The sequence below is a fragment of the Mus caroli genome, unplaced genomic scaffold (assembly GCF_978045245.1).
Source record: "Mus caroli unplaced genomic scaffold, Mus_caroli_1 scaffold_9, whole genome shotgun sequence".
NCBI classification, from domain to species: Eukaryota; Metazoa; Chordata; class Mammalia; order Rodentia; family Muridae; genus Mus; species Mus caroli.
Window position 1 is genome coordinate 56245799 of NW_028227264.1, and position 24856 is coordinate 56270654.

The 24856-nt window shown below is 39.2% G+C and overlaps 1 protein-coding gene across 1 annotated transcript; it reads left to right on the forward strand.

Annotated features, from left to right (window-relative positions):
- The first annotated feature begins 211 nt into the window (after positions 1 to 211).
- On the forward strand, positions 212 to 18093 carry Smpdl3a (sphingomyelin phosphodiesterase acid like 3A). Its single transcript, XM_021174195.3, has 8 exons — positions 212 to 442; positions 6455 to 6668; positions 7837 to 7981; positions 10767 to 10863; positions 12536 to 12705; positions 13060 to 13240; positions 15260 to 15384; positions 17483 to 18093. Exons 1-8 carry the CDS (start codon positions 340 to 342, stop codon positions 17783 to 17785), a joined length of 1338 nt encoding a protein of 445 aa, XP_021029854.1. The 5' UTR covers positions 212 to 339; the 3' UTR covers positions 17786 to 18093.
- Positions 18094 to 24856: the final 6763 nt, after the last annotated feature.

Genomic DNA, 24856 nt, shown 5'->3' on the forward strand with positions numbered 1-24856 from the left:
CTCATTTGTCTTAACCATGATTCAGGGTTCTCCTGCCTTTTCAAGTACCTCTGCTAAATGGCCCTGTCAGGTAGGCGCTCCTGGGGTTCAGGGAAGGAAACAGGTATATGGTTGGAGCAAGAACATTGTTTCCTATTGACCTAAGAAATTAAGGAAGCGTATTAAAATAAAGGAGTCCAGAAGGTCAGAAGAACTCGTGCTCAGGGGAATCTAATATTACACGTGATCTGCTGGGCGTCAACACAAGGAAAGGCTCTGGCTTCCTCTCCACCCCTAGGGCCTGCGGGTCTCAGCGGCGCCCAAGCTCGAGTCTAGCGTCCTGGGGCAGTGGCCTCCACCATGGCGTTGCTGGGCAACTTCCTTTGCTGCCTACTGGTTGCCTGGCTCTGCGGCCCGGGGCTCGGAGTGCCCCTGGCGCCCGCGGATCGCGCCCCAGCTGTGGGTGAGTGGACCGATCGGGACTGCACGGGACGGTGGAGGGGGTCGGCGAAGTCGCGACGGTGCGTGGGCAGCGGGGCACAGGACGCGGCCACACTGGTCACTGTGGCCAAAGGCCAGACAGCAAGGTCACTGTGTCTGAGTCATGGTGGGGGCGCCCCGTGGGCGCCAGAATGGAGCCGAGCCGCCTGCTGGGCGTTTGTTTACATCCCGGGTCTGGGTGGTTTAGTTCCCAGCGGAGGAAAGTCTGAAGCTGTTGTCTGGTGGGAAATGCCGCTCAGAATTGGCTGTGGGCACTCCCTGAGTCACCTAGTCTGCCCAGAGCAGAGGAGGACCTACAGGGTCGCTACACCTGGATGTAGCTTCAGTCCTATTCCGAGCGTCCTGTTCTGCTCAGTGACGTCGGAGCCTTTTTCTGCCTCTTCAGGTCTCCGTCTGGTCTCTTCTATTCTTAACATAAAACCCGTGAGCCCTTCCGCAACCCTTGGTGCACTTGGGTCCTTGCGTTTGTGATCTGTTCTGTTTACCACTTAGCCGGGAGCCTGTTACTCTGTTTCTGTAATCTTGGCCTGCCCTGCTCTCCCCCCTCAGTCTCCTTCCACCCAGCAGTAGCAGCTGCCAAACTTGGTGAGAAAAAAAAAAAAATCGGTAAGTTAAGCCCCACTCCAAAATTACTGGATCCAGACCGGTGGGGATGGATTCCTGGGGACTGTTTAACACTCTTCATCTCTCTCAAATTAGAAAATCCCTGTCCAGACTGAATGTTTAGTAAGACTGTAGGTTGCTTTCTGGGTTTTAAAATTTAAGGTGACACTCCCCTCCCCCATCTCCCTGGCTCGGTTTAAAAATAATTGCTCTAGTTGGGGGGTTCTGTTTTGCTTTGCAGAGAGAGCTGTCCTTGAGACTTTCACCTGTGCTCAGAACTGAAACTCTCCTGCTGTCTGCCTCCTGTCCATGCCTGCCTCTGATCTGCACAGGACTTCCCTGAATGGGGTCCAGGGAATCCCTTCTTCTCCTTGACACCTGACCTAGCTGTCAAGCTTTTGCAAGCCACAGCTGTATGTCCGGTTTGTCAACTCTGGCAAATAACACCTGTGACAGAAATAACCCCCAGAATGTGTACAGATGTGGCTGCCTTGTGTTTTTATATTGCTGGAATTGTGCTATTTTAAATTTGTGACTGCTCAGGATTTTGACCTGGAAATGTCTCAGGCTGCACCACAGGTAAATTCGCCTTTGGTTTTAATGAATTAATTGCTGAAAGAAGTCATAAAACTTTGCCTGTGATCATGTGAATCTCCTTCCGATACCTTCCTGTTTTGGTAAGGGGGAGGGAGAGAGATTAACCAGACCTGTTGACTCTGGTTTCACATTGCATGGATTATTTTACCTGCTTTCCGCTTGACTAGAAGGCCTCTCTCCCTCCACAACTTCCACCCAGCCTGGCCTCTGCTTGTTTCCTAACTGTGTTTAAGTTCCCAGTCTTAGTTTTCCCCCTTGCCAAGTCCATGTGACTAGAGGACCACCACCCTGGTGGTTTACCTGGGTGTGTTTGGCTTCATTTTTAAAAGATTTAGTAGGCTGTCACCTGCTGGTGTACTTAGCGCACAGCAACTGACTTTATAAACAGATAAACCAACACCCACTTAAACAACTACATACAATTGTCCATATAATTGTGGTTCATTGGGTTTGCTGGGACAAATTATTAAACATTCATTGACTGAAATTTTTTTCTGAAAATTTTGAGTATCTCTTTAAATAAATTTGAGCACTTATGTAGACTGTGTAACACACATATCTTGAGAAATCTTTGAAAAGTTTATCTGGAGGATAAGAAAGAAATTTTGGTAAAGGACTTTGGGTTTTGAACCAGAAAATTTAGATTTGAGTGTGCTATGGACTGTGTCACAGGCTGGATTGGTGGCCTTACAAACTCGCACACACATAGGCACAGACACACATATACAGACACACACAACCACATTTTATGTACAATTTCATTGGAGTTAGGATGTAAAACTTCCAGATGTTCTGACTCATTTAAAGCCATCCTTTAGTGAATCTAATTACCCCCTCATTTGTCTATCCAGCAGTGTGATGTGGTAGAAATAGCACCTTGGCATCTGGAGAAACAGGTTCTAGCTCAGCTTTTATTGCCTGGTCACATGATCTGGAGGTTATCCTGAAATTTGCCTTTGCCTCAATGCCATGAATTGTAAAATTAAAGAATCTTTGTTAAGGGCCCACTCCATCAGACTCATTCCTGTTCTTGGAGCTCTGTGAACCAAGTACTGAATTATGTCATAGGGACGTGGTCAAAATCCATTGCAAGATTTGGATTATGAAAAATTTAATCCATTCATGATCTCAATTACCTTAATCCTCAATGTACCTTATATGTAGATGTCATTATCTACTTTGGTACAAGGCAGCTTATTTGACTAAGTATATGAGAGGCATTGTACAGTGATTAAAGGCAACATGTGTTCTGAAGTGTGATCCCTGAACCAGTGTCAGCCCTTTTCTTTATGACAGATGACCTGGGTTTAATCTCTGTGTGCTCTACTTTCCTGTCTGTTTTGCTGGGTGATAATGATGAAAAGCTTATAAAATAGTACTAAACACATCTTAAGTACTGGATGAAATTGAACGGTTTACATGCAAAAGGGAAAGTTCAATATCAGGATGCAGGTTTTATAAATGATAGTAAAACTAACACATAGCTTGTTCAGTGTCACATGCTTTTTGAGGGCTTAAAGGATGTTTTAATGGCGTCTTAAAGGCTGCCATTACTATTCCCATATGACAGATGAAACAGGCCAAGATCTTACAGACTAATTACTGGGTGCTAATCTCTTATGTTGGAAGTCTGGCTGTCTGATTCTGACACCAATCTGTTTTCTGTATAGTTACTGTATGTTGACAGTCTAAAAATAATATAAACACTGGTTGACACAAAACTGAGATGCCCTGCGGACGGGTAAACTGCATGAAAATTCCAATCGTACTGCTTTCTCTGCTTTGGGTGCTAGATAGAGTGGATCTGAACTCCAGATAAAGTTTAGGGCCTTTTCTGCTTTGTAAAATGAAAGAAATTACTCTTCGCTGATATTTTCAAATAGTGCTTAAGTACTGAGTAGTTTACCACATATACAATTTTACATCAATTTTCATCCAAATTTCATGTCGGGTATGTTTTACATGTCAACTCTTGTTATAAAATTATGCTGGTGCTGGCAAAAAATGAACACCAAAACGATAACTCATTGTTGATACTTAGCAAGTTCACTGTAGTTTTAATTTCATTTCTGAGGCTGTAATTAAATAGTTGCCCCATTATTGCTGGTGAGAGACCAAATCTTTTGGGTTCAGACTCCATCAGAGAATCTGACCTAAGGTTAAACTCAACTTAACTAGTAGGCCAGTACCTAATACCAGTTTCCAGGTTATTCCCCAAGAAATCTACACCTCCAGGTTACAAGCCTGTCCCTGGCACTTCACTTCCTAACAACCACCAATCAGGAAAAAAGCAAAAATTAAGCTTATGGTTTGGCTCCCAACACCAGCCAATTATGTTAAAGGCCATACTAGCCCCCAATCAGATGTGTACCAGGCTAGATATCCCCCTTTCTTGACCCCAAAAGTACTTGCCTAAAACTAGGCTGTGTCAGAGTTGGTGGGGAGCCCAAGCTCGAGCTTGAATAAAGAGACCCTAATGTGATTGCATCGGAATCAGCTCCTTGGTGGTCTTTTGGGGTTCATGAATGTTTCCTGGCACAACAGCTGGGAAGTCTGAGCAGGCACTTAAAGCAGCTAGTCTGCATTCACAGTCCATAGCAGAGAGAGAATAAAGAATGCATACTTGCTTGTGTTCAGTCCTCTCTACATGTACACAATCCAGAATCACCAACCCTCTATTGTGGGCTGGGTCTTTCCACATCAAGACTTTACAGTTTCTTATAGGTATGCTCCAAAGCAATCTGATGTAGAGAAGCCCTCTTTGAGATGCTTTTCCCAGAGGATTCTAGATTGTGTCAAATTAACAATCAATACATTCAATGTATTTTATTAAGTATGATCACCTTTGCATAGATTTCAAAAGTTTGCATTCTATTTCTTTCTTGGTGTTTCTTCTGAGATCTTTCAGATGTTTTATATTAGAATCAGAGTGAGTTCAAAGCTCTCAAGCATGGTTTGGCAGCACATATGGCGGGCTATTTTGAAGAGCAGTTACAGAAAACAATCTGGAAAAAATGCATAATATATACTCACTAAATAAGTACGGTAATTAATACAAGATATAGGATATGTTTCCTCGTTTGTGATTCCAAAATTTAGTTTTATAGTCCTAAAGGTTTCCAAACTTTCAGAAAAGTAAGAAAAACAGACACACAACAATAACAAATAACAATACTTGACTATTGAAGCAGGGATCAAATCTCAGAGTTAAAGAAGTTAATTATATATGAGAAAGCTACACAGATATTGAGTTTATATGTAAATTATATATGGAAACTGGAGGGCTCTTCAACATATGGTCTCCTTAATATCATATAAGCTGCAAATACTCACCAACTTTCCTACTTGACCTGGTGTATTAGTTACCTTTTGTTGCTGTGATGAAATACCATGACTAAGACACGGTCTAGAAGGAAGAGTTTGTCAGTTTATTTTTATTTGGCCTCATACTCCCAGAGGATAGGAGGGTGTGGCACAGGGGCTGTGTCAGGAAGCTCAGTGATCACACTTCCAACCACAAATGCAAAGCAGAGACAGGATGAGGCTAAGCACTTTCACAACCCTCCCTCCCCACTGTGACACAGTTCTTGCACTAAGGCTCCACCTCCTGAAGGTTCCTTGATTTCTCCACCAACTGGAGACTAAATATTCAAATACCTGAGCCTATGAGGGACATTTTCATTCAAAACATACCCAGCATTAGTTTCTCTACTATAAATTCAAAACGATGAGTCCAGCTTCATCATTTATTCATTCATTATATATAATAACAATTAATATAAATAAATTATATATCACATATATGAATTTATATATAATTATATATTAATTATATAATGTAATTATGTAGATGTGAGTATAAATAATTGATATGATTAAATTATGTATAATATAATATAACTATATAAATATAATAAATTAATGATTATGATACATACTATGAATATAAGTGAAATACAATATGAATATATAAAATAATATATGAATGTATATAAATACACTTAAATAAAAAATTTCTTAATACCACACCTATCATCAAAAACTGACTCATTGTGAAAGATAAAATTTGTTCTAATAATTCCTTCAATGCAGTAATATTTCTTAATATGATTTGCAAGTAGAATTGCTGACAAATAAATTTGGCTTTTCCTGAGATCAATAGGCAGGCTCTCTTTGAAGAACTGCTTCCCTCAATATTAACAATGAGTACTTGTGTATGATGGTCATAGCGCTGATTAATTAGCTTTTAGGAATATCTCAGAGATACTATGTCTGTCACAGGGAATTAAGGATTTATGCTTTTTTTCTTTTAATACTGAGTGAAAGCAAATACAAATTAACCGAGATAAACATTTCCTGATTCTGAGCTCTACTCATTTGTTCAGTCTTAGCAAAGTAGATAATATTTCTAAGTCATTGTTTTTCTACAAGAGTAAAGCAAATAATTTGCGAAATCTCAAATTTTGCAAGAAGACATGCTATTGAGACACAATATGGAAGGACCTCATTTGCCTTTCAGACAGGTGGCCCCAAACCCCTCGCTGTGTAGCCTAGTCTTTACTATAGTCTTGGTGGAGTAGTCATATCAACTCTGGGCTTGTTGTTTTCACACATATAAGTTGTATGCTCTTCTGCTATTTGAAGTAACTTCATCTCAAAGGAGAGAGTTGTGCTTAACTTCGTGGTGTAAGGAACACTGAAATTGTGCCAGGAGACAGATTACTTGGTCTCACTCTAAACACAAACTTATTAGTATTTCTTTTCTAACCAACAGGGCAGTTTTGGCACGTGACTGACTTACATCTAGACCCTACTTACCACATTACAGATGACCGTACCAAGGTGTGTGCTTCATCTAAAGGTGCAAATGCCTCCAACCCTGGTCCTTTCGGAGATGTCCTGTGTGACTCTCCATATCAACTTATTTTGTCAGCCTTTGATTTTATTAAGAATTCAGGACAAGAAGCATCTTTCATGATATGGACAGGGTAAGTACACACATAAATTCTTAACTATGTGATATTGACCTACAGTGTGACAGTCTTCATGAGTGCACTAATTTTCATTATGAATTATATATGTTAAAACATGCTTGGTCTTCTTCACCACTGGAAGCCCCCCTATGCATGAGTATCTAGGCAGTACAAATTGGACTCAGTGAGTTAAAAAGGAAAAAGAAGGGACATGAAATTGGGGTGACAGGGAGGTGGGTATGAATCTAGGAGGAGTTAGTGGGGAGAATGGGAAATGAGTATAAACATATGCATATGTGAAGCTGTCAGAATTAATAAAATGTTGTATAACACTGCTAGGTCACATTAGTCAGCACTATTAGTGATAAAAACAATTTTATAAATCCTGTGAGGATTTTTCTTGTAGTATAGACTTTATAAATATGTTTGTGATAACTAAAAGATGATTCCATAACTAACACACTTGCATCAGTATCTTGTAATCTTGATTAATATGACAATTTTTGATTAAATCAGTAAGAACAAAATATAACCATGGGTGTTAACCTATGATAACCATTTTATAAAGCTTAATTTTATAGATTCATTTCTATTTTGAAATCTATTCATCTCTATATCTCTATATTAATTTATATATAATTATATTACATTATATATTATATATAATTTATATCTAACTAATATTATTGGTACTAATTAATCTTTATACTAATCTTTAGATCTCTAGATCATTTTTTCCATATTAGATTTAAGGAAATGAATTATCAAGATTCTAAACAATTTGCCCATGCATGTACAGTTACTTGTTGGTAAAACTGATATTTGAATCTATTAGATTGCTGATCCTTGGAGTAGGCAGTGAAATAGGCTGGAATTTCTTGTACTACTCCCTGGCCAACCCATTTTTTATAGAATGTAGAGAAGAGGTTTATCTCATTCCACCCCACCATCTTTTGAGGTTATGTTTTGCTATGTAGTCCAAACTGATCTTGAAGTACTAAGCTTAAACCATCCCTTGCTTCAGTCTACTGAACAGCTGGGACTGTGAGTATGCTATCACCATCGGCTACTATTTGACTCTAATTTTAACTTGTTACTTTAAGTGGACATCTATAGCAATAGCTACAGCAAGTTATGCATACATCTAGGGATTTTGTTCTTCACGTTTCTGTCTCTTTTTCAGGGATAGCCCACCTCATGTGCCAGTACCTGAACTCTCCACAGGCACTGTGATAAAGGTGATCACTAACATGACAATGACTGTCCAGAACCTGTTTCCAAACCTCCAGGTTTTCCCTGCACTGGGCAATCATGACTACTGGCCACAGGTAAAACTGACCTCAGCTTCCAGAAGTGCTGAGATGATTTCCCTATTAACAGTGTCAGAGTTATGACAGTGGTGGCGTACAAGGAAGCATTCCTGTGATAACCATCACAGAAGGTTTTAGGTGATTTCAGAAGATTTTAAAACAAAATTCATAACATTTTAAGCCAGTAAAGCATTTTAGAAGCAAATCACATAGCATGTGAATTATTAATTCCTTTTTCTTTCTGTTATAAGCTTCTTCAATTTCTTACTTAATTTTTCAGATCCATGATAGGCTTAGCAAGGCAAGGTGATTATTGACATTTTCCAGAACCTGTTAGACACACGAAAGTCATCACCTTCTGATTGAAGATAGATTGTTATTAAGGACACAGCTAGAAAGAGTGTGAAAGCAACCAAAGGGCAGCTCCGTGTTGCCAGCCAGCTTATCTGATTCAGATGTGAGTCAAGGCAAAAATTAGTTCCAGAATATTCAATGCTGATGTGACCTGGCTCCAGCCACTCACAGAAGCCATTTGTGAAGGTACCTGTGTGTTCTCAGTCACCGTACAAGGTTCTGTTACAGCCGAGTAAAAATCAGTTTCTACAGAAATTTGTTCATGAGAATATATAGTTCAGTCCTTGCCCGTCCAGAGACCTTGCTTGGTCTTGGGTAATTCACATATGTCTTGTGTGTAGGTCGCTCATTTATAAACAAGAGTGACAGTATTTGCCTTGCAAAGTTCTTATGCAAATTAGTGATAATATGTGGAGTGTATTTCCTAGCACCTCATAAGCCCTCATGATGTGGTTATTATCTCATCCCCCAGATGAATTCTTTCTGGATTTCCTTGAGGCTTCATTTTATTTTATCTTCATCTCTCAAGTCAAATCTTAAAGCAAGTCAAAGATATAAATACTCACTTCTATAAAGTGTCCTATCTGTAGGTAAATTTGGTGTCATGAATACAAATTAAATTTTTTTCCTATTTCTTGCTTATGGGTTTACATTTACTGAAGGAGATTGATTCCAGAATCTCCCACATGCTAAACTCTGGTCTCCTATAAATTAAGCATGTTCTGTCCTGTTGAACTTGATTTCCAGTCCCTACCTTGTGTCTCTGTGTGTTTTCCTATTACTTACTTTGCTTTCTGCCTCTGCCTTCAGAACACCACGATTAAAGACTTACATCACCATGCTCTTCTGATATGTTCTTAATGCACAAGCATGTTTTTGACTGTTTCATATATGAATGGTGTATTTATATCATTTCCATCCTTTCTACCAGACCCAACTACTCTTGTGTGCCCTTATACACTTTTACCTCACAATTTTAGATATATCAACTATCACATGAAGTTTCAGAGCAGATTCTTCTAAAGACTGCTATCTAGGCCACAATTTTAGAGAGCACTAGTGTAAAATTAGAGTACAATTTCTCCATTAAAACCTTTAAATCTGCACCGTTACTCTGTTCACATGCACAGAGATGCACAACCACCTCAGCTAGTCAGTAGGAGCATGTAACGAACGTATCTAGAAATCCTTTCCCATTACTGTTCAAGCAGTGTGGACCAGGGTTTCTAGTTCCTTCTACATGGATAAGACAGGTGCTGCTAACCTCATGGGTTATGTCCCTTATCTCAGTGATAGTCAGGTCTCAGTCAAAGGACTGAAAGACTGACTGATGCATAGCCAACTGGATGCTAAAGTGGTAGTGGGTAGATATGGGGGCTAGGGGGAGTCCGTAATTGACAACTTTTTGGATGGCTTTCCTAACTAATCTGGTGCACAAAGTCTCTATATTTAGTGTTGGAAAATTCAGAATGCTTGTTAATATAAAAATGGCACTTTATGATAAAATGGTAAGGAGCTACTTTAGGAAAAATCTTATATAATTTATATATATATATTTTAAAAGATTCTCTCTCTCTCTCTCTCTGTGTGTGTGTGTGTGTGAGTGAGTGAGTGTGTGCACACGTACATTAAATTAATATGGATGTCCAAATAGGTCCAGGACATCAGATCCTTTGGGACTGGAGTTACAGTCAGTTTTAAACCACTCAACATGGCTGCTGGAAATCAATGTCAGTCCTCTGAAATACATATTTTTAATTGCTGAGCCGCCTTTTTCAGTTCCTATATTTTTATATATTTTATTATTTAAAATTCACAATATGTTGTTGCCCCTCAGCCTGCCACGAAGAAAGTGGTGTAAGTCAAAAGCAAGCCCGTGTACATCTGAGTCTTGAAGGACTTGTGCAGCTTTATAATAGTATTCTAAATGACTTTATTAAATATCAAGTTGCTGAAGTTTCTCCAGTCTTACTGCATGCTACCCCAGGCTTGCCTGCTCAGGCTCTAACTTGCCTTCATTGTCTTATGAATACAATTCTTTATCTCACCATCCACCTAAAAACTGCTCAGGCCCTAAGCCTGAGCTTCCGTCTGCACATAGCACACCCCTCTGCACTGATGTGCTTATGTTCGACCATTCATTTTGCTTTAAGGTCAACTTGAAATTATTGCTCAATTCTTACTTTAAATGCTGCCTTCGTTCCTTTCGTGGTATGTTCTTGTTTTGTCCTCCCAGGGCCTCTATGGTAGCATTTGGCAACATGTCCTAAAGTTAGCCTGTCGTCTTTTGTCTGCTTTTTTTCCCCCAGCTAGGCTATGAATTCATTAAATTCTAAACTTACCCTCATGACTAAAGAGGACTAACATAGACAGCACTCAAGCAATATTTGCCTTAATGGATCCAAATGTCTTTAGAATTTCAATTGAGGATTATCTTCTTTGTGACCAGGACCAGCTGCCAATTGTCACCAGTAAGGTCTACAGTGCTGTGGCTGACCTCTGGAAACCCTGGCTGGGTGAAGAAGCTCTTAGCACTTTAAAGAAAGGTTAGTGAGACACTTTTGCTTCCCTTTTCGTTGTTTGTTTAGGCTTAAATCTTCTACATTCGTTTGCGTCTTCCAGTTCTAGATAGTTTCTGCACGCACCCACTTTGGATGAATGAAAGTAAATCACAATGTGGCCTTAGGACACGCATGAACTTGTTTATTCTGTAAAGGCATTCTTTGCCTTCCTGTTCCATTCTCAACCAAAATGTTCCACATGAAGAAAAGGCTGAATTTTGAATATGAATATAAATAAAAGTGTGTGATTTTAAATTGAGAAGAAAGTATAGATACCTTTAACCCCCAAAGCACAATGTTATAAAGGAACAGCTGGTAATGTGAGAATAACTAAGGTTTTCATGTGTGCCTTGAGATGTTTTGAAGAGTAACATGAAGAGAACATAGCAAGTCCTTCCCTGGGTGGAGTCTCCCTTCCCCTTCCCATGGGCAGCCCCTGAGGAGATGACGTGGGAAGCTGCAGAGTGAAGCTGCATGGAGAGTAGAGAAGTTTAAGATGCTGGGATGTGGAATATCATCCAAGGGAAGATGCAAATGCAAGCAGAGCAAGCCAGGAGGAGGCCATGTGACATGCAATCAGAAAGGCCATAGGGCTGCTCAATTGGAGCTGATATCCCACTGCTAACTACAGTAGGTGTCAGACAAAGAGTCAGGATTGAGTATTTATCCTGCTGGGTGTCCATCTTGCTTTTGTCTGAGCCTTCCTTGTTGCTTGCCCATTCTTCTCTTTTGTAATAGTAATGCATGCTTAGTAATCATTCATCACAGTGGTAAAATACCTGAGATAAACAACATAAGGGAAGAAGATCCATTCAAAGAGTTTCTGCTTTCAAAGGTCTATTGATTCATGGTCTTCTACCCACAATGCTTCTGGCCCTTGTTAAAGCCAAGACATCATAGCAGAAGTGCAAAAAATGATTACTAATACTATGTTTATAATAGTTAATGCTGGAAATTAATGTGCTGGCAGTTATTCTTTAACTAGTTCCCCAAATAATCACAGAGACCTTTTAATATTTCAAAGCTTAGGCCATTGTTAGGCACTCTCAACTAGCTCAGCTTAAGTTAACCTGACCCCCTATCCCCATCTGACATGGCTAGCTATACCTTCCAAGCCTGTACTCATGTAGTCACCTGTGATGACTCCTGGAGAAAAAAAATTCTTCCTCTCCTTCCCAGAGTTCCTTTCTTCTTCCCAGGAAATCCCGCCTGTCTCTCTCTATTGACCAATCACAGGCTTTTGCCTTTTATTGGCCAATTAACATGAGGAGCAAGGTTTGCACAACAATAGCTTATGTCTGTGAGGATCTACTTGTCTTGGAGCAACCAGGTCTTGGGATACAGTATTTAGTATTTGAATACATAGCAGCACCAGACCAACCCACTACACAGTTGTAGTTTTATTTAATATAAATTATTACTTTTAAATATTCAGCTCCATTGTCCACTGCCCAAATATTCGTATTGGATGCAACTCTTGTTACGTCATAATCTTACATTTTGGTCCTGACATGGGTCAGGTTAATGTTAACTTAAATTCTTACCCAAGCAATGAGAACACCAGGCTACACTGTTACCATTAAGAATTCACTTTCCCAAGTGTCTGCATATATGTATGTTCGTGTTCCTAATGTGTGTTTTACATTTGTTTTTACAGGTGGTTTTTACTCACAGAAAGTTGCAAGTAATCCAGGCTTGAGGATCATTAGCCTAAACACAAACTTGTACTATGGCCCAAATATCATGACCCTGAACAAGACAGACCCAGCAAATCAGTTTGAATGGCTGGAAAGCACACTCAACAGCTCTCTATGGAATAAGGAGAAGGTAGATCCTATAGAAGAGAATTCGCTCTGGACTACCAGAAGGCCAAATTTGTTTACTTAGCTTGGGGCAGAATCAGGACTTAACAAAAGTTGTAAAAATTAAAACTTTTTTAGAAGTTGACTAAAGTCAATATTGTTCTGCCATCTAAGAGTACAATACAAATGACCCATATGTCAAGATAGTGACCTTGGTAATTTACATAGGCAAAGCTCTTTCTTTCTTTTTTCTCAGAAAAAGCAAAGGGGGTATGCTTGCTCTCTCAATTTTAGTTAATGTATATTCACGTATGAGTATCCAGCCGTAATTTAGTAATGATAAATGTGCAAACAAGATGTCCTATGTCTCCTTTCTCAGGTATACATCATAGCGCATGTTCCAGTGGGCTACCTCCCTTATGCAACTGACACCCCAGCGATAAGGCAGTACTATAATGAGAAACTGCTTGATATTTTCAGAAGATACAGCTCCGTCATTGCGGGACAGTTCTATGGCCACACCCACAGAGACAGCCTTATGGTCCTTTCAGATAAAAACGGTAAGGAATATGGCCTGTATGCAGATCTCAGTTCCCATCTCTGGAGCATAAGCTATATAGTATATTTATGTGTTATGTAAATATATATTTATAGATATAATATATAGATATTATATATAAATATAACTACATTATAGTTATAACAAATTATAACTATAATAACTACACTATTGTGTAGACCAGGCTGGCCTCAAATTCACACGTATTTGCCTCTGTCCTCCATATGCTCAAATTAAATGCTTGTGCCAGCTAAATTATTATATAATAAGTGAAAGATTGCTTTTTTTTTTTTTTTTTTTTTTGGTTTTTTTGAGACAGGGTTTCTCTGTGTAGCCCTGGCTGTCCTGGAACTCACTCTGTAGACCAGGCTGGCCTCGAACTCAGAAATCCGCCTGCCTCTGCCTCCCAAGTGCTGGGATTAAAGGCACAGGCCACCATGCCGGGCTGAAAGATTGCTTTAAATAAGGCTGAAAAACAAGTCAGGTTTGTTTTTTGCTTTTGTGTGTGTGTGTATGTAAGTTATAGTAGACTTGCTTTTTGTGAAAAAGTTTTAAATATATATAAAAGTTGAGAGTATGGTCAACAAATCTTGGTTCTTTCTTCATCTGCATTGAACATTCATCACGATCTTACTGTTCTCATCTTCTATCTAAACATTCTTTTTCAAGATCTTCCTGTTTCTCTTTATTATCATCTGTCCTTTCTATTATTTCCTTTTCACCACTACTGTCTATTTGTCTATAAGTCAGTCATCTGTCTGTCTTTTGTCATATGTTTCAATGATTTCTCTTTCACTTATTGGTTATGTATCTACCATCTATCATCAAGTATCTAATCTACCTATAACCTATCTGTCATCTATTCTCTATCTACTTATCTGATGTGTTAAAAAGTGACTTTCAAATACCAAGTCAATAATTTTTCTATATAACTCTTAGTCATTGTTAGGATTTATAAAAAATTTATATAACCATAAAAACATTAATCTGTACATTTACACAATGGAGTACTACTCAGCTATTAAAAAGAATGAATTTATGAAATTCCTAGCAAAATGGATGGACCTGGAGGGCATCATCCTGAGTGAGGTAACACAATCACAAAGGAACTCACACAATATGTACTCACTGATAAGTGGATATTAGCCCAGAAACTTAGGATACCCAAGATATAAGATACAATTTGCTAAACGCATGAAACTCAAGAAGAACAAAGACCAAAGTGTGGACACTTTGCCCCTTCTTAGAATTGGGAACAAAACACCCATGGAAGGAGTTACAGAGACAAAGTTTGGAGCTGTGACGAGAGGAAATCAGCTTCCAAACCCTGACACCATTGCATACACTAGCAAGATTTTGCTGAAAGGACCCAGATATAGCTGTCTCTTGTGAGACTATGCCGGGGCCTAGCAAACACAGAAGTGGATGCTCACAGTCAGCTATTGGATGGAACACAGGGCCCCCAATGGAGGAGCTAGAGAAAGGACCCAAGGAGCTAAAGGGATCTGCAACCCTATAGGTGGAACAACATTATGAACTAACCAGTATCCCTGAGCTCTTGACTCTAGCTGTATATGTATCAAAAGATGGCCTAGTCAGCCATCACTGGAAAGAGAGGCCCATTGGACTTGCAAACTTTATATGCCCCAGTACAGGGGAACACCAGGGCCAAAAAGTGGGAGTGGGTGGGTAGGGAAGTGGGGGGGAGGGTATGGGGGACTTTTGGGATAGCATTGGAAATGTAAATGAGGAAAATACCTAATAAAAATATTAAAAAAAAAAGAAATTTCTTGAAGCTTTAAACCAAATATATTGGTTAGTCATTAAAAAAACAAAACATTAATCTGTATAACAAAATCAGTAGCAACTCTTTGATTTTGGTATTGAATACCCTTATTTTCTCAAAAGTAACATAATTGCTTTGAGGCATGATTAATCAGTGACCATAATATTTGTCTATTGATCTTTTAACCTAAGCTGTTTATATGTTTAAGGTTAAATTGTTGATGTTGTTGTTTAGGGAATCCACTAAATTCTGTGTTTGTGGCACCTGCTGTTACACCAGTGAAAGGAGTTTTACAAAAGGAGACCAACAATCCCGGTGTCCGCCTATTTCAGTACAAGCCTGGTGATTACACATTGCTGGTAAGTTGGAGCAGTTTCAGTTGATCCTACATCTGTATATACATGTCTTTAAGTTTTCATTCATGCAGTAGAATGTTTCTCAGAAAGCCACGAGAGATGCACTTGATGCTAAAGGTGAGTATCTGTTGACATTCTGATGGGATGGTAGGTAAAGTTTGTTTGTGACATGTTACTATCTCTTTAAGGGCTTTCTGACCTTTTTTATTCGTTTGTTTTAAGACTGGGTCTCCTGTAGTGCAGACTGGCCTAAAATGTGCTGTATTCTTAAGACTTCTGATCCTCTTGCCTTTCCCCACCAGGTGCTGGCATCATAGGTGCACATCATTATACCCGGGTTTATGGGATGCCAGGGACTGAGCTCAGGATCTTGTGTATGCAAGGCAGGCAGGCACTTTAACAATGGACATACAGCCCAAGCCCTGATCTTGCCATGTTTTCAAAGCTTTCACTGGATGAAGCCTTATCTGTGGACTTTGATAATACCATTGTCCTCCCTAAGTCATATTAACTATTCTTCTCCCAAAAGTAATTATTTGGGAAAGTATAGGCCCTAGAACTATGCTCTGTCTTCAGCTGTTGCCAAACTGCTCTGTGTTTAATTTGTTCTTCTTTAACATGGGAATTAGGATATGACTGAAGGGGCTCAGGGGATATCTCAGTGAATAGTGCATTTGCTGTATAAGGACCTAAGTTCTGAAACCCAGTAGTCACATAAAATGCCAGTCATGGCTGTGCACATCTGATTCCCTAAGGCAGTGGCATTAAGATGAGGGGCTCCTAAGAGCTTGGTACCACCCATTCTAGCTGAGGGGGGGGGGTCCAAGTTCACTGATGAAACCCTGTCTCAGAAGAAACAAGGGAGAGAGCAATTGAGGAAGCTATCCAGTATTGACTGCTGGCATCCACAGCACTTGAACCTATACATACACAGTAACAGACAGAATTTGTACACACATACATTATTCATACCTATGTGTGCCAAATGGACACAAATATGACCGAATCATGAATTCCCAAGATGCTTCCATGAAAAACAAAATTGATATAAAGCATTTAGAATAATGCTTAGCTCATATTAAGTGCTCAATACAAGTTAAGGTTTGTTTGTTTGTTTGTTTGTTTGTTTAAGGAAAAACTCAAATTAAACTTTGCTTTTGTCTCAAAAATTCTCTGGTGCACTTATGTGGCTCTATACTTCAGAACAATTTGATCTCAAAGGGCTGACCATATTGTGGCTACCTCAATTGGGTAGCTGCTCCTGTCTACAGATATAGTTTGAAGATATTCTATTTCACTTAATGTAGCTGTTGATGTAATTGTATTTCTAATTTATTTTTCATAAGACATCTCATTATTCTTCTGCATACCAAGAAGAGGAGGCAGGAGATAATTGAACTTTATCCATAAAATGAAATTAAATGTCCACGAAGACTAGTTCAAATGAATTGTTTTATAATTGATATCATTGCCTGGTTAGTGACTTGAACTTCACAAGTCTACACATATACTCTCATATATGTATATGTATGTATGTATATATATATATATATATATGTATATATATGTGTATATATATATATATGGGTGCTCTGTATATGATAGTATTTATATACACACAAGTGCTAACAAATATTTAACAACTGGTTCACTGGAGCAAACAGTTTCTGTGTAGCTGTACTGCTTCCTTGTTTCAAGATAGAAAATGCACGTATTAGTATCACAATCTCAAGCTACCAAATTGACATCAACTGACTTGCAGCATATATGGAGCAGTCTCAGTTGATCCTACATATGTATACACATGTCTTTAAGTTTTCATTCATATATGAGCATTCCTGAGCTGGGCTCAGCTGCCTCCAGCATGCCACTGGTTTCTATCGCTTGTTACCGGTTGTCTTAACCTGTGGGAATTGAAGATGCTTTGTTTTGTACATCTCACTGTATATAGGGATGATGTACTATTATATTCTTTGACTATTTTTAAAGTCTAAAGCACTTTATGTTAGAATGTTGCAGAAAGCTTAATAAGACCTTTTTATAAGGCGCCACAGTCTCTGTGTTGTAAAGTGAACTGGGTCTCTTACTGTCTTTAATATAGGACATGCTGCAGTATTACTTGAACTTGACAGAAGCCAATCTAAAAGGAGAATCCAACTGGACATTGGAGTATGTCTTGACTCAGGCCTACGGTGTTGCAGATCTGCAGCCAAAGAGTTTATATGCCTTAGTTCAGCAATTTGCCACCAAAGACAGCAAGCAGTTCCTGAAATATTACCATTATTATTTTGTGAGTTATGACAGCAGTGCAACTTGTGACCAGCATTGTAAGACCTTACAGGTCTGTGCAATTATGAATCTTGATAGCATTTCCTATGATGATTGCCTTAAACAGCATTTATAAAGCACAGTCACTAGTATTCCAGTTGTGTTTATAGAAAAAAAAAATCACATCATGGTGCTCCTGCGATCAGCTTCTGAAGTGCTGGGAGCATCGGAAGATTGACTTTCTGTGTGACTTGTGAGGCTCAGATGCTGATACCAGTAACATTCAAAATTAACTTCACACATTGAATACATTGAAACTGTTCATTAGCGGGGTGATATTTGGACATAAATATCTTGTCTTCCAATTTTATGTAATTATACCTAACTTATATATACCCTTGTAAAACTTGTCATCTATGCAATAAAGCAGTTGATTTTTCTGGGGATGCCATGGAGTTCTGTTTGCCTTTGTTGTTTTTGTTGTTGCTGTTTTATTTTGTTTTTTTGAGAAAGGATCTCACACTGCACCTCAGGCTGCACAGGATCCCATTATAGTCATGAACTACTATGCCTCCCGATACTTTTAATGTTTCCTTTACACTCGTATGATAATTTTCAGCTTTTTTTTTTTTTTTTGAGACAGGGTTTCTCAGTGTACTATTGGCTGTCCTGGTACTTACACTGGACTAGGCTGACTGGCTTCGAACTCACTGAACCCCTCCTGCCTCTGCCTCTCAAGTACTGGGATTAAAGGCATGCGCCAACACTGGCTGGCTGGCTGATTTTCAACCTTTTAATTCCCTCTTAATAAAGTGCTTGCTGAATAAAATCTGAGGCTTGCTAATAGTGAGAACTGCTAATTCCATCCCCCCTCCAAAAAAATCCAAAAAGCCAAAATTATGATGGGGGAGGCAACAGTCTCTAGTTCTTCAAGAACTGAGTTATGGTGAGTCACTGCATGGCTCAGTTCTCAATGCCAAGTTGAAGTCATGATGCTTTAGTGCTTGGTAATTTGATTCTAGAGATATACTTAAAGGTAAGCTCTCAAAAGTACATACTAAAAGATATACTTAAAATTCACAGAATATTATTATGTAAAATATGATGATAAAGCTAAAGCTATAAACCATAGATGGATGATAAAGCCAAGCCTATAAACTATAAATATACCTCACACCATCACTTTTACTACAGAGATAGAAATCTAGTTGTGAAAGATGTGTGGGTTGTTTTTCCTGTGGAGAATGATTTATGGGAAAGGCACAGAGACATTGAGAGGATTAAAGCACTCTACCTGAGAGAAGCCTGTTCCTGGGCTGAAGTAGTAGTAACCCAGTGTTGTGGTTTGAATGAGTTTATACACTCCTTCCTCCCCTCTGGTTTCACATGTTTGGATGCTTGGCTCAGAGGAATTGGTACTATTATTGGGAGGTGTGGCTTGGTTAGAGTAGATGTGGCCTTGATAGAGGCTGTGTGTCACTGTAGGGGTGGGTTTTGAGGTCCCCTAGTGCTCAACTTCCACCCAGTGTGGAAGAAAATCCCCTCTTAGCTGCTTGCAGAAAACAGATTTGTCCTGGCTGCCTTTGGATCGAGATGTAGAACACCTGGGTCCTCTAGCACTATGTATGCCTGCAAAATATGCTTCCCACCATGATGATAATGAACCTCTGAAACTGTAAGCCAGCCCCAATTAAATGTTTGCCATTGCTTGGGTCATGGTATGTTTTTACAGCAATGGAAACCCCAACTAAGACGCCCAATTCCTGGTACAATTTGTAAGTCCATTCATTGATAGCCCATATGAAAATGACAAGATTTCTGACTGGAGCTCCAATGAATGGTCGATGGTTGAATGAGAAGGGAATTGGACTAACAGGAAGAAGGAAAGGCTGATTGAGGATAAGATAGAGCAGCAATTAAGAGCACTACTGTGTGTGACAGCAAGCTTACAGTATCCAAGAATCCTTCTAATTCATTTAGCATATGGATTCTTAAATGAGAATGTCTTCCCATAGGCTCATGTATTTGAACACTTGGTTCGCAAATGGTATAGCTATTCGGGAAGGTTTCGGGGTGTTGCATTTTTGGAGTAAGTACATCACTGGAGGTGGCTTTGAGAATTCCAAAGCCTCACATCACTTCTAGTGACCCTTCTCTCTGTTATGCTTGTGATTCAAGATATGAGCTCTCAGCTTCTGCTCCAGCTGCCATGCCTGACAGTTCTCTGTGGCGGGGATGGATGGACTCTTACCCCTTGAGAACTGCAAGCCCAAATGAACCATTTCTTCTATAAGCTGCTTTGGTCATGATATTTTATCAGAGCAATAAAAACTAAGACAACAAAACTGTCTTTAAATGTAGGCTATTAAAGCTTCTTTTTGTAAAACAATTTTGACTCCTAAGAAAGAAGCCAAGCCATATATCTCATCCAGATTTTGAGAATAAGATTATTTCTCCAAGAATTTAAATTTGTTAGTAACTTTAAAAAAATGTATTGTCTACCCATTTCTCTGTCAGTAGAGTTCCTGCTGAATCCAGCTTAGAATAAAACACTGTAAGGCATTTAAGTAAGGAGAAAATAAATGGTATTGTTTTATTATTGATGAGCCATCCATTCATTTGTTAAAACTGGATTTCTTAAAATAGGCTCTCCTACTTAAATATCTTTCCAATGGAGCAATTATGTGTCACCCAAACAAACCATGTCAGTAAAACATGTCACAGAACACAGATAAAGCTAATGAACAAACATGGAGTTTATAGTTTATACTATAAGTTTTATTTTCTCAGACAGACCTATAGATTCTACCTTAAAATTATCTCCATTAAATGAATAGTGTCTTGGCATCTTTACTTATGTGTGGAATGGGGTATACTTATGATATCTATTAGTTCTTGGAAAAATTTAAATCTATATCAAACTTTATATTTTATTATAAGAATTCAGGTCTCCTGTATTTTAATCTATATATAGTACATTTCCCCTTGAAGTCTTTATCTCATTATTTTTAACAACTGGTGATTTAAGAAAATGCTTATGGATGCACATGACATTTGTCATGTAGCTCTGGGGACCATGCCCTGTACTGACTGGGCTGGTTGATTCAATAGCCTTTCTCTGATGCATTGCAGCATCTGTCATTACCTCCCATATTCTAATTCAAATGGATTGCCTTTTTACTTCCTGAATACAAATGCAATTGCCCACATCCCTGCCTTTTCTTACTTTTTTTCTAAGTATTAAAAACTACTCAGTTTCTTTCTTCCTCTCCCAAAATGTTTCTAACAACATTAAAAGTTGTCTCTTTTGTCAAAAATTTCCAAAATTTTCAGTCAGTGTTAATTGCCCCTCCCCAAGGTCCACGGCACACTCTTTACTCAGCTTTGTTAGTAGCATTGATCATCTCTCCTTTCTTTCCCTTCCATCACCCCCATTAGTCAATACAGCAAAGCTTCTGTTTTCCTCAAATCTGTATCCATATTGTGAAGCAGAGCATTTAGCAAATAGTATTCTAGTTTTCCTAGTTACTATAATAAGATACACAGACTTGATGTTGTGTACAACACAAACTTATTTCCTCACAACTCTGGAGGTTGATGGTCCAAGATCTATGCTCCTGCAAGATAGATTGAGGGTGTCTGACAAGAAAACTCTATCTTTTTATCTCTCACATAGTACAGTCTTAAGATTGGTGTGTGTGGTAGGGGAAAGGCAGCAGGCAGAAACAGAAACAGGAAGAGAAACAGAAAATTAAGTCTTGTTTCATTCTAAGGACACTCTTCCTATAGAAATGAGGCAGGCGGTAGGGAGAAAGGGCCCATGGTTAAAAACTGCAAGTGGCTCACATTTGTTTTCATGAGAACAGACTGTTGGGTTGGTCTGGTGCTGCTATGTATCCAAATGCAAAACACTGGTTCCCCAAGTTCTGGTTGCCTTCCAACTCAGAGATCCTCGTGTACACCAACTAATGCTATATAATCCTGGCTCCCCAAGTTAATTGATCAACAACGGACTAAAGCCTGTGATTGGGCTGTAGAGAGGGAAAGGAGGAGAAAGGAGACCAAGGGAGGAGGAGGCCTCCAAGAAAGGAGATAAACCATGAGGACGAGCATGTGGTCAGAAAAAACAGCAAGAAACAAAGGATGTGAGTTAGAGGAGCTCCCAAACCTGCGCAATCTAGACTTACAGCTTGTAAATAAAAATACCAGGATTATGTGTCTTTTATATGGGCTCGTTAGAATAAATAATTCTTAGTACATAGATAGACATTGGAGTTGAAAGGGAGATTAGATTTTAAAACCGCACAATCCAGAGCACTGACAGAGATGTATAAAAACACATGCAGCTCAGCTTGAGATAGCTGAGTCAAGCATTTAAAGAGAGGAACAAAGACTCTGGGCAGTAACGGTGAACCCACTGGCTCTCCCAAATCATTGAGGCCCCGTTATTTTTCCATATTTCCCTGCTTCTAATACAGCTAATTGTAACAGACTGAGTCATAAATAAGAATAGCTTATGGTAAAGGCTTCATGTGCTTCAGGAAAGATGCTCCAGACCACTGAATAGATAAGGAACTAACATGAAAGAACCAAGAAAGACTTGCTAGATCCCAGTGGCTGCGGCAGAGTTAACAGTCTGCCTGGTAAAGCTATAGCTGATCTTGTAAGTGTGAGATGCAATAGAGCTTAGTACAGTTAACAGTTCTTGAGACACCTGCAAGGCCAGAGGGTAGTTAACACCATTCAAGTGAGTAACAGCTAACAGTCAAAGACAATAACTAATAAGGATGGAGTCAGAGATGTCCTCAGGGAGGCGTGCCGCATCTAACTGGTGGGCAGCACATGAACAGTGCATGATAATCTTCCTGGATGGGCCAGGGAGATGCAGGGGCTGTAGGACTTACATTGACTCGGTCCTTGATAGCCCAAAGAATGAAATAATGTCAACAGAAGTTATCGCCACCATTGGCTGGTTGCTGCCACTGTCCTGTAAAATTCCGAAATGAAGGAAATTCTGTGTTCTTTTTTTCTCCCTTGAAATCACCTCCCTCTTATTTCTCTTTAATTTCTAGGGTTTTTTCCTCAGTTTTTGCTGCAATAATACTTGATATTAGTGAAGCCTGACTCTGTTGTGATTGTGCCAATGGAATTCTGCATCTTTCATTATAACTGGTATAAATACACAAGCTAGGAGCTACTGTCTCAGAATGATCTTTGATGAACCTGAATATCTGGAATCGTAGATCCTTGGTGCATATAAACTTGGTGCAAATGTTTGGTTTTACTAAAATACCCTGCATCAGAATCAGGTCCCACCCTTTAACCTTGTTTAACTTTTATTACTTTTTTTTTTTTTTTTGAGACAGGATCTTACTGTGTAGCCCTGGTGGCTCTCATGGAACTTGTTAGGTAGAACCTCGTGATGTAGTCTAGAACTCACCAAGATCTGTTTACCTCTGTCTCCCAAGTACTTGGATGAAAGGCATGAGCCATCATAGTAGGTGTAACTGTCATTGTAAAAAAAGAAAAACAAAACAAAAAAACAAACAAACAAAAAAACCTGTCTCTATTTGGGCAAGCCACATATATTATCCACATATCCATATCTTGCGGGAAATATTAAAAACGACTGGCAGGCTTCCTGTGCTACTGCCGGCCACTCTCTATCCTGGCGCGGTCCCACTGGGCTACTCTCTGCCTACCAACTCTCTGGTGGGGCCAGAGCTTCGCAGTTTCCTTCACTGCCACACCAGCCCCATGGAACAACCGTCCACCCCTCGGTCAGCTGACACAACTCTCTGTCCCTGCACAGGTCTGCCAGCTCTGTCTCTAGCTAGCCTTTGAAGTGACCTATCGCTGTGTTTCCAGCTCTGGTTCGTTTGTCTCTGGAGCCTCTAGTTCTCTCTCTGCCATAAATCCCTATAGTCGGTGGTCCCACATATCAGTAGCCCAGTAAAACAAAACTCTAGAAGCTTATAATTAACAAGTTATATTTATATATCAATAAACTCAATTCACAAGATGCTATTATAATAATTTCTGAACTAATTGATAATGCTAAAAGCTGCCCACCTAGATTAGACAAATTATCCCAATTATTCTAACCTTTATGATATCATAACTATCTGTGGTTGTTTAAAGTCATGCTGGTTCAGGTTCTTCTTCCTGTCCATCAGCCTCCATCTTGGCTCTTTTCTCTCTCCTCAAACACTATCTCTGTAATTCTTAGCTCCTCCTCCCTTTACCCTGTCCAATCACAGGCCTCCTGATGCACTAATATTTTAGTGTGATTGGACAGGGAAAATTCTGTCACATCCATGAGCCAGAGAAAAAGACTGTAAGAGCCAAAGGATGGGAAGAACTGCTGAACAACTTTGTCTTCTGGACATAACATATCTGATGCACTTGTAATATCACTGATATTGTGGTCAGGGCGGGGCGTAAGGCCTGTACAATATTAAGCCCATCAACATTACATTTGATCTACAAGCACAAGGCAGAGAAAAATCTAACTGGGAATGAACTGGAGTTCTGAAACTTCAAAGGGTACCATAATGATACAATTCACCGATAAGTACGCACATTCTCCAATAAAGCGACAACCCTAACCCTTCTCAAATAGTCTCACCAACTGGGGACCATGTATTCAAGTATTCATGTATTCAAGTATCTTGAAGCCATTTTCATTCAAAACACCACATAGACTATTGAGTTCCCCACAATCATGTAGGCAACTCTTCTTTAACTCAGTGGTTGTCACCCAAGCAAAAAAGACATGAGAGTAACAATGGAATTTATTAGAAGAAGAATTTCAGTAGAGAAGTACATATACATGTATAAAACTATGAATGCACAAAAATATAATAATTTTGAAGACTATCTTCAAATATAAGTATATGGGGGTTAAAGCTCTGACATGCAAACATTATTATAATAGTATTAAATGAATAGACTTAACTCCTAGAGATGTTAATTTCAACTGTTTGCTAATGTTTTAATTTCTTTATCAGTGAATGGTAAAATTAACATAGTAAAATGGAAACGTTCCATTGAAACAAGTCTTTGGAACTTATTCACACTAGAGGATGATGAATTGATAAATAAGCAATCCTAGTGGCTGTGTGCACTCATTTCAATTTAAGTATGGGAAAGGGACCTGAGAAAAGAGGTGTGATACTGAGAAATAAAAAAGAGAGGTATTCATTGG

Bases quoted from the DNA above. Each gene is read 5' to 3' on its own strand.
- Smpdl3a (XM_021174195.3), top strand. From the start codon at position 340: ATGGCGTTGCTGGGCAACTTCCTTTGCTGCCTACTGGTTGCCTGGCTC. The intron at 6,669-7,836 runs GTAAGTACACAC...TCTCTTTTTCAG, and splicing joins TCTTTCATGATATGGACAGG to GGATAGCCCACCTCATGTGC. The intron at 15,385-17,482 runs GTAAGTTGGAGC...TCTTTAATATAG, and splicing joins CTGGTGATTACACATTGCTG to GACATGCTGCAGTATTACTT.